At 45.8% G+C, this 9,471-nt stretch overlaps 2 protein-coding genes across 2 annotated transcripts in view; both read right to left on the bottom strand.

Annotated features, from left to right (window-relative positions):
- Positions 1-457: 457 nt before the first annotated feature.
- slc35d3 (solute carrier family 35 member D3) lies at positions 458-3,308 on the bottom strand. The gene is made up of 2 exons (XM_062551332.1): positions 2,765-3,308; positions 458-2,328 (listed from the first exon to the last, which is right to left on the bottom strand). The coding sequence occupies exons 1-2, from the start codon at positions 3,198-3,200 to the stop codon at positions 1,475-1,477; spliced, it is 1,290 nt and encodes a 429-aa protein (XP_062407316.1). The 5' UTR covers positions 3,201-3,308; the 3' UTR covers positions 458-1,474.
- Positions 3,309-4,007: 699 nt separating this feature from the next.
- pex7 (peroxisomal biogenesis factor 7) overlaps positions 4,008-9,471 on the bottom strand; it is a 32,745-nt gene continuing 27,281 nt past the window's right edge. The window contains exon 9 of the mRNA XM_062551340.1: positions 4,008-4,924. Within this exon, the coding sequence (XP_062407324.1) occupies positions 4,844-4,924 (81 nt within the window). The 3' untranslated portion in view covers positions 4,008-4,843. The remainder of the gene's footprint in view (positions 4,925-9,471) is intronic.

Here is a 9,471-nt window from a genome sequence, read left to right as displayed (position 1 = left end):
TGCATTATTCCTACACTGCCATATGAACATAATATGTTCTATCCTCTCTCTCTCTCTCTCTCTCTCTCTCAATTTCCCTGGACATCACAGGACTCATTTCTCCTTGCATTGAGTCTTGCAATATCTGTTCCTCCAAATGCAGACTGGCCATTTCAAAGGCACTTTGGGATAGATTTTCCCCAGCAGCTGAAGTTGCTGACTAGGCCCCCAGAAGGGTGAACGGACAAATCAGTCTTGTCTCTCCCTGCAGGTACAGGACATGAGAAGGATACACTCTTCAGTATGTCTGTGTGCTTGTCATTGTGTGTGTGTGTGTGTGTGTGTGTGTGTGTGTGTGTGTGTGTGTGTGTGTGTGTGTGTGTGTGTTGATTTACAGGGATTTGAAGACAAGCTGATAATGTGTTTTTTTTCTCTCTCCAACAATTGGAAATACATTTTTAATTGCAAAAAACATCCCTTTACATAAAGCATATGCAGTCACTGTACTTTTGCCATAACAAGATTTTGACATACTTCAAGCAGTAGACATCTTACAGAGACCTATAGGATCCATAAGATATGGGAAAGAGATTCTCTTGTGTACTTCATATGTATATTGAGGCTATATATTGAATTGAGGTAATATGGGTGCCCAGCCAAACAAATGCTTTCAGCTAACAGAATTACCCAATATCTTTTTTCGCTCCTGGGCAGATTGCTCATGTCAGCGTATGTTACTCTTCGGTTATGTGAACCTTATCAGCAACCATCCACTGGTAATTCAGAAGCATTTCTCAGTGGTAAGACAACATGGCAAAAAGCAATTACCAGGTCACTTATGGTTATGGATGTTCCATTCTAACTAAACCCAGCATTAGGAAACAGGCATTTTTCATGTGAAACTCATTTGAATTTACTTTGCATCAGACATGCAAATGTGAAAATGCTGTTGCTCCTTGATCTTGTCGAGTGTCTCATTTTGAGATTGCACAAATCTGAACAGGCATTCACGTCACGTGCAAGACAAAATAAGTAAACAAATCATAGTGAAACATGATAATCGTTTTCTTTTTTTTTAGTTCTCAGTTATTAACATGTAACACAACCAATCGACCTTCTTATATTTACAGTAAATACAAGATGTCTTCAAAAGGAGGCGTTTTAAAATAACTGGGGAACAAGAGCTGTCCCTTAGTCTTCATCTGACACATGGTTGGTTTGCCATTCCCTGCACAGACAACACTGCCACTACTGAAAACTCAGTATAAAACATTTCAATGCATTAACCCTATGCATTTAGAAATACTTGATATAACCCCTCCTATGTGTACAAACTCATCAGATAGATTTCTTAAAAATACTTTTTAAGAGAAGAACATAAAAACAAAAAAAAGGCAGAAAAAACATCTTCCAATGTTCATATTCAGGCTCATTCAGTGACACAAACGGACACAACATGCACGCTTTCACCACAAATAAAAAAACACATTCAGTGTTAAGGGCTCTGCACCTCCATATTGTCAATCAGCGTGTCCTTCTTGAAGAACTTGAGTGTGCGAACGGACCTCCACACCCCCAGGTAACTGTCACTCAGAGACTGGGGCTGGGCGAGCGGCTCGCCCTCCTGGAAGTAGGCCTGCTTCTGCATCTCCACCGACTCCTGCTCAGTGTGCTCCAGCGCCGGGAACGGGGTCTGGTCACTCCCGTCTGGCAACCCCGTGGCCAGGGTCCCGTTGGCCAGTCCCTCCCCCTCCGCCTCCGCCTCCCCCCCGGCGTCGCCCCCCTCGGGTTTGGCCGGCTCGGTGTACGGCTGCCCGGGCAGCCCCTCCTCGGCGGAGGCCTCGTCCATGTCCTGGTACTTGAGCTTCCTCCGGGTCTCGAAGTACTTGACGATGCAGTAGGTGATGGAGCCCACGGTGTTGACCACCACGCCGGCGATGAAGAGGCTGGTGGGCTCCACGTCGGTGAAGGCCACCATGCCCACCGTGATGGTGGCGATGCTCTTCACCACGCCCACGAAGCTGGTGGTCACCGCCGAGTTGATGTAGGTGCAGTGCAGCGTGGTGAAGTTCATGGCGCAGCCGATGACGATGCAGGTGACGAAGATGCCCGTGATGTAGGGGTTCGCCCAGCCCTCGTAGCTCCACATGTCGATGGCGTCCATGCTGACGAAGGCGCACACCAGCAGCACGGGCGAGGCCACGATGGCGATGGTGTACTGGGCCGTGAGCGGCCCGTGCTCGGTGTCGCTGCTGGCCTTCTGGATGAGGACCAGGTAGGAGGCGTGGATGATCACCGCCAGCACGCCCGTCACGTAGCCAAACGGGTCTCCCGTGAGATCACCCGCACCTGAGGTATAGGTGGAGAATGGGGGGGTTAGTGGGGTTAGTGGGGTGAGGGGATAACACAGTGCACAAGGTGTTAAGTAGGACTGGATGAATGCCAAGTTAAGCCCTACATGGGGTGGAAGTTAAAAGGTGTTTGCCACATTCATTGACGTGTAACTATTCTGCAATAAATGTAACCAAAGACCAAACTCAGAGGCCCAGACACTGATCCATAACACCATGATGCAGGTTTCAATTACTGGACACAGCAGTATACAGACTTAAACACAAGTAAATGCTGTCATTGTGGGTATTTAATAATTAACTTTCACGCATGCTTCAAAGACTGCTGAATGGTAAAGGTAATTGATTCTGAATTGAATGGCAATAAACTCCACAGACCATTTTATCTCTAACGCTTTATGCTTAATTGTTCAATAAACAGCACCGGGTTTTACCTGCCAAGGCTGCTCCTGTCGTGGTAATCAACACCGCACCGATCACACCGACCGAGGGAATTCCGTTCTTTAAAATGCAAACCCCAATCCCCAGCGTTGCCAAGGGGAGACATCGTTTGAAAACCACATACATCGGTAAACTAAGTCCTTTGAGAGACCACAGCGTCAGGGTTGACTGTAGAGTGGCCATAATGCACACGCTGGAGAAAACTTTCACTAACTGTAGACTGAACGGAGGTATATCTACTTTTCCCAATCTCCTCAGCGTCTCCAGAGTAAGCGCCGCAGTGCTACTCGTCAGGAACTGGATCAGGGTGAGGTAATTGAAGTGGTAAGTGGTGATGAGAAATTTTAACAAAATGTTTAAAGATCCCGAGAAAAAACCGTGGGCTACAGCCACCGTAATGCCCAGCATACGACCTTTGCAAACATCCATAGTGTCCGAGGGTTTCCGCTTTACGCAAGTTCTGAAGAACCACGAATAACGGCAATGATATCCGCACGTTTCACCTGAACACTGTACGGCTCTCTGTCGCTGTGCGTACAACCGTAATGCCAAAGTTATTGATGTCCAGTAGTAATCAACTGGCACAGTAGGACATTTCAATGTAAAGAGTCAAAGCCGAGCTCTCACGCATTACAGTTCCAAAAAGAGACTTTGGCATAAGAGACGCCTCTATATATGCACCTCACATGTGGGCTACTGTACAAAACGTAGCCTAAATAACTAAAAAGTCCGTCCTGTATATTCAGAGGTCCCACGTGCTGTGTTCACCATCGGGACACGGAGACGAAAATACGGTGTTCAACACACGCCCCCACATCGGTGTCCAACCCTGCGTAATTCACGGTGAAACAGTTGCTCTGGAGTTGCTGATATGAATGCGACACTCGCCGCAGAGTCTCCCCCCGCCGTCAGCTAATTGAATTGGAAGGCTGCGCAGGGAACCCACTTACTTTGATGGACTTCTAAAGTTTTTTTTTTACGGTTTATTTTTTTCCTCCAGGGAACCCATTCAACCGATTGCGACTGTACGGCGGGATGACGTGCAGAATCTGTGCACGGTTCTTTTGAATGGAAGAAAAGCGGGGTTTCGCCTTTTAAAAGTCACCAAGAGCACGTGAAAAAAAGCGCGCATGCACCAATAAATTAACTGCAGTACTGTGTGGATGGACAAATAATAATAATAATAATACAAATATTTGATCTCATGAATAAAAATGTTGATAAGCTTTTGTTTATTCCCCGCCGAAAACAATCTCTGTTAATTCTGACATACATTTCAGTTTCCAGTGCATTACACATTTGAAAGATAAGGAAACATTTCCATTATTATTTAACGAGAACAATAATTTATTTACGCATGGTTAAACTCCCACCGCACCTACATTTATACACAACTCTGTCAAGTACACATTATAACATTTGACAACACAATGGGCTGGGCCGAATTATTTGTAGCTAAACATAATATAAAATTTAAGTACACAATTTAGGTCTTTATTGATATAGATTTTCTTAGTAAACATGGTCGTAGTTTATCACATTTTATGGACATACAGTTACAGGCACAATACTGGCCAGACAGTAAATTAATACAATCTGGTCATTAATATAATTGTACATCATCAGGGAAATGAACAAATACAAATGCATATGGACACAGGGTAGAGCGGGATTCCAGGGGAAAGGTTAGGCTAGGTGTTGAACCCCTGTGACACTATGATTTCTGTCACACATCTTAGAAAACGCATAGGTTCACATCACAGTAATGGCACTTAGAATGCAGCTGCTTCAGGTGAGTGTGAATCGCGGTGCTCCCCGCTACACGAGGAATCCCTCCTCCTGTACGCGCGAGCCGGACAGCCGTGTGTGTTCGCACGGATGCCCCTGAGTCCTCCCCTTTAATAGCGTCATTAGGAATACCGCAGCGCCGCCTTGGCAAACTCCATGCCCACGGATTGAGACGAACCTGAGCGTCCCCCATCCCTCCCTCTTCCCCTCCCTCCTTTGCAATCTTTTTTTTCCACGGCTCACCCTCTTTTCTCTCCACCTTGCGGCAGGGTAATTATCTTTCTCTACGGCGCGCTTGGTTGGGCGTCGGCCAGCCGTGGAGGGGAGTAGATTTTTACCGTCTCGTCCCAGGAGCAGTCCACCACCTGTGAACAAAGCAGAGCGCAGGGTAACCCACTCCGCACCGCATTCACAGCACTTGCAGCACTTACAGACGGACTTACAAAAAGTACAAAACATTTCTCTGTGACTTTTGAGTGAACTGTAAAATATGCACAATGTGTACCGTTTTACCTGCACCAGCCAAGAAGAGCAAGCAATGTCTTCTAAATAAAAATGTACAGTATTTGGCAGCAACCAACACGGTAATACATTTGCACGTTTGACAGCCGCTTGCTGACATTGGGAGTAGAGTGATATTGGCAAATATTTTGAGCACACAGAGGCTAATCCTGCATAATAGGCAGCATTATGACTTTGGCTTCGTAGTGTGGGTCTGCTGCCTCTCTGACTGACACAGCTTTGAAGTACTGTTTCATGTGTACAGCAACACAGACATGAAAGACAAAAAGAAAATATCAGAGTGCACAGAATTTGTTTCTTAATGCTGGAAATGTAATCACATTTAGTCTCATTGAGCGGAAGGTACACACTCCTGACTCCCAAGACCGACTGAAGAGAGAGTGGATGTCCAATTTGTTGCCTATTGCTTTTGAAGAGCCTTCTGAGACTTTGAAGTAAAGAGGTAGAGGGGGAGGCAATGTACTAGGCTACGGTTGGAAAGACCTCCACATTAACCCTGTGACCACAACAACGGGAAACAATTCCGAGGAATGGGAGGTCATTTTGTGTCCATCACAACTACATCTGCAGCCCTCTGTCTCTCAAGTCAAAGGGGACTATCTATAGAAATGAGCTGAAGTATCCAGGCATATAATTACTCTCCTCACACATAATTAAAACATCAACATCACAACTAGCTGATACGATCGGATTCACTCAAGTGTGACATCCTGACATGTGAACACTCGGACAAAGGCTGCATGGTGAGAATGAACCGTACGATGAAGTGGTACTAATGATAATACTCTCCCTCTCTCTTTCTCTCTCTCTCTCTCTTCCTTTCTCTGATGGGCAGACAGGATGGGTGGGGGTAGGGGGGGGGGACTCATTATTCTTAAGTACTACGGAGAGAGTCGAGTGCTTTCTGCTGCCAAACAGCCGATGCATGAGTCATCCATTGAGGGAAAGAAATGGCCATCATTAATTACTGTGCAGCGCAAGGAGTGAATACCATGACCAAGCCAATCCTGCAGGAGAGACCAGTACTACGGGAAGAAAAGGAGAGAGGGAGGGGATGGGAGAGAGAGAGAGAGAATGGAGACAGACAGATAGAGAGAGTGAATGACAATGGAAGAGGAGAGATGGGAGTCTTTTAAAGGGATATTCCGCCATTTTTGGAAATACGCTCATTTTCCACCTTCCCTCGAGCAAAACAATCAATATTTACCTTGTTCCAGTTCATCCAGCCATTCTGTGAGTCTGGCGATACAACTTTTAGCTTCAGCCTAGCATAGATCATTGAATCGGATTAGACCATTAGCTTCTCGCCTGCTAGCTTCATGTTTAAAAGTGACTAAGATTTCTGGTAATTTTCCCATTTAAAACGTGTCTCCTCTCAAGTTAGAAAAAGCAATAAGACCAACTGAAAATGAAACCTGGCGTTTTTCTAGGCTCATTTGACATGGAACTACACTCTCATCTGGCGTAATAATCAAGGCAACTTGCAAACTACTGGCACTACTACTGCTTGTTGTCTATGGGGACTATTTTCAGATGCTGTGTACAATATCACTGCGCCTATGGTACGTTTGCAAGTTGCCTTGATTATTACACCAGATGAGAGTGTAGTTCCATGTCAAATCAGCCTAGAAAAACGCCAGGTTTCATTTTCAGTTGGTCTTATTGCTTTTTCTAACTTGAGAGGAGACACGTTTTAAATGGGAAAATTACCAGAAATCTTAGTCACTTTTAAACATGAAGCTAGCAGGCGAGAAGCTAATGGTCTAATCCGATTCAATGATCTATGCTAGGCTGAAGCTAAAAGTTGTATCGTCAGACTCACAGAATGGCTGGATGAACGGGAGCAAGGTAAATATCGATTGTTTTGCTCGAGGGGAGGTGGAAAATGAGCGTATTTCCAAAAATGGCGGAATATCCCTTTAAAGGAATCTGCTGTGAGGTGGTCCACGGTTAATTGAAAGTTGTATTGGGGGCTGGAGCAGATGGCTCGCTCCCCTGGCGTCCTCTCCGTCATTCTGCACCAAAAGAGACACGCGTTGGAGAACCCCCCCCCCCCCCCCCCCTTGCCCTGTCCGCCCACCGTCTCTAGCACACCTCCGACACCAACACAACTCACCAGCACAAACGACCCGCCGCCGCGCCGTCACACTGGCCTGCCCTGATGCATCACCCCCTCAGAGGTGGGGAAGGGAGAGTCCCCAGCTTCTGTTAAGGCCGGACGGGGGAACCTAATGGCTCCGCAGCACTGGCAGTGGGTGTGATGGGGAGTGCGTGTGTGTGTGTGCGTGTCTGTGTGTGTATGTGTGTGTGTGTGTGTGTGTGTGTGTGTGTGTGTGTGTGTGTGTGTGGGTGGGGGGTCTGAAAGGTGTAAAGGCAGCATAGCTGCTGGGGTTTGTCTGTGTGCAACCTGAGGACAGGTGATCAATCACAGCACAGCATGCACAGAGTGGGGTTAAAGGACTGGGCCACCACTGCAGCATGGCAAAGATGGAAATGAGGGTGTGTGTGTGTGTATGTGTGCGTGCGTGCGTGCGTGCGTGTGTGTGTGTGTATTTGAGAGAGAGAGATAGAGAGAGAAAGAGAGAGAGAGAGAGAGAGAGAGAAAGAGAGAGAGAAAGAGAGAGAGAGAGAGAGAGCGGGTGCGGTGCTTTGAGGATTGCGGATTTATAACTGAAAGGGTCATTAACAGGGAGCAGCAGCAGGTATACATAAATACACAGGCAGGGTTTGTTACAGGCACAACTCATGCGTCAGACAAAAGCATACCAGCTTTATTGAGTTATGGTAGGATGTTACCGCTTAACATGTACGTCTGAGATAACTGTGTGTGTGTGTGTGTGTGTGTGTGTGTGTGTGTTGTCGGTGTAAAGGTAAGACAGGTAGATTTTGTACCACGTTGGCACAAAGAGTGTGAGAATCGGGAGGGCTCATGTTACTGCGCCAGGGTGACAGGAAAGGGCTGCATGCTGGCATGAACATAAAATGCAGCAACCTGCTTAGCTTTGCTTGAAGGTGTGTGTGTGTGTGTGTGTGTGTGGACGTGAACATTGGCAGCACTGTGGGAAACTGCAGAGGCTGCTGGGAGCTCTTCACAGTCCCTACTTGCTCTTGGAGACTTCTACGCCAAGCCCCCCCTCCCCCCCCCCAGCACTCCCCAGGCCAGGCTAGCCCCTACAGCAAAGCCACAATAACAGAAAATGGAAAACGTTTAAAACAAAAAAAACAAAAAAAAACAGCCGCAGCGATGCACGCTCGCTTGCACAATCTTCTCCAGTATCCCCCACATCCTCCGAATTGGCGCAGGCAACCAGAGGCATGCGTGCTCCTCTGATGCTGTGGTTTTACCGCTCCTCTTGGAAATTGGAAACGGTGTGTGTGTGTGTGTGTGTGTGTGTGTGTGTGTATGTGCATGTGTGTACTCTCTCCTCTCTTTCTCTCTCGCGTGCACGACAAACGCCAACACAGTCAAATGTCTTCCTCAGCCCTAGAATCCATTTGCACAGAAAATGTTTAAACAATTTCGACAGAAAAATAAAACAAACATCGAACGAGGCAAAGACGAGGACCACTAGGAATGTGAGACCTTCAGACCAAATCAAACGGAGAGACTGAGATCGCAGACGCAAACAAGGAAGAGAGCATAAAAAAGACAAATGAAAGAAAAAAAATCTGAAATATGTGGGCTTACAGCATGAAAATCGATTAAAAAAAAACCCCAAGCCAGCTGAATTTAAATGGACTCCCAGCAACAGTTGGAGGGGTGGCACATCCATAGCTGAAGGTCCATTTGAATATGGGCGCACAGCTTTACATGTTAAATCGGGAGAGGAATGAAGACAATATTCCCAACTCTATAAATCAGGAACATGTATAGACAGATTTGACAGCGTATTTTCTTTTTCTGAATTCTTATGCAAATTGGTGCCATTCTCCATCATCTACCAACCAAAAAGATTTCCATTTGGCCTCTGATGTAATAATCTTGTAATGTATGAAATGCTAATCTTGCATATTATGCAAAAAAAAGCCAAAGCCAAATGAGGGAAATGATCAGGCTGCAGGCTCTACGGTTTATTCCATACAGTAGTTGGATATTCCACAACACATAGGTTGTAGATGAGAAAACATAATTTATTGTAGATATACTTTAAAGTTTACATAATTGCTTAACTAAATTGCTACAACTAACATTATTTAAAAATGTATGAATGTTCTCGGGATACATAGATAGGTGTATCTTACTCCTCTTAGTATTTGTGTATGGATGAAATATAATAGGATAACATAACATAAAATATAAATATAAGACATGGTTCTGGTGGCTCCAGAGGGCCATAAAGCATTTGATTTATTTTAGGAAACAATAGCAGCCTATAGCCAAACAGGAGCA

Source organism: Sardina pilchardus, chromosome 12 (assembly GCF_963854185.1).
Source record: "Sardina pilchardus chromosome 12, fSarPil1.1, whole genome shotgun sequence".
In the NCBI taxonomy this organism is placed as follows: Eukaryota; Metazoa; Chordata; class Actinopteri; order Clupeiformes; family Clupeidae; genus Sardina; species Sardina pilchardus.
This window is presented reverse-complemented; position numbering and strand designations above follow the sequence as displayed.

What these genes read in the sequence shown, in the direction of transcription:
- slc35d3 (XM_062551332.1), bottom strand. Translation starts at nt 3,200, where the DNA reads ATGGATGTTTGCAAAGGTCGTATGCTGGGCATTACGGTGGCTGTAGCC. An exon ending in GACAGGAGCAGCCTTGGCAG is followed by an intron (nt 2,329 to 2,764) that starts GTAAAACCCGGT and finishes CCTATACCTCAG; the next exon opens with GTGCGGGTGATCTCACGGGA.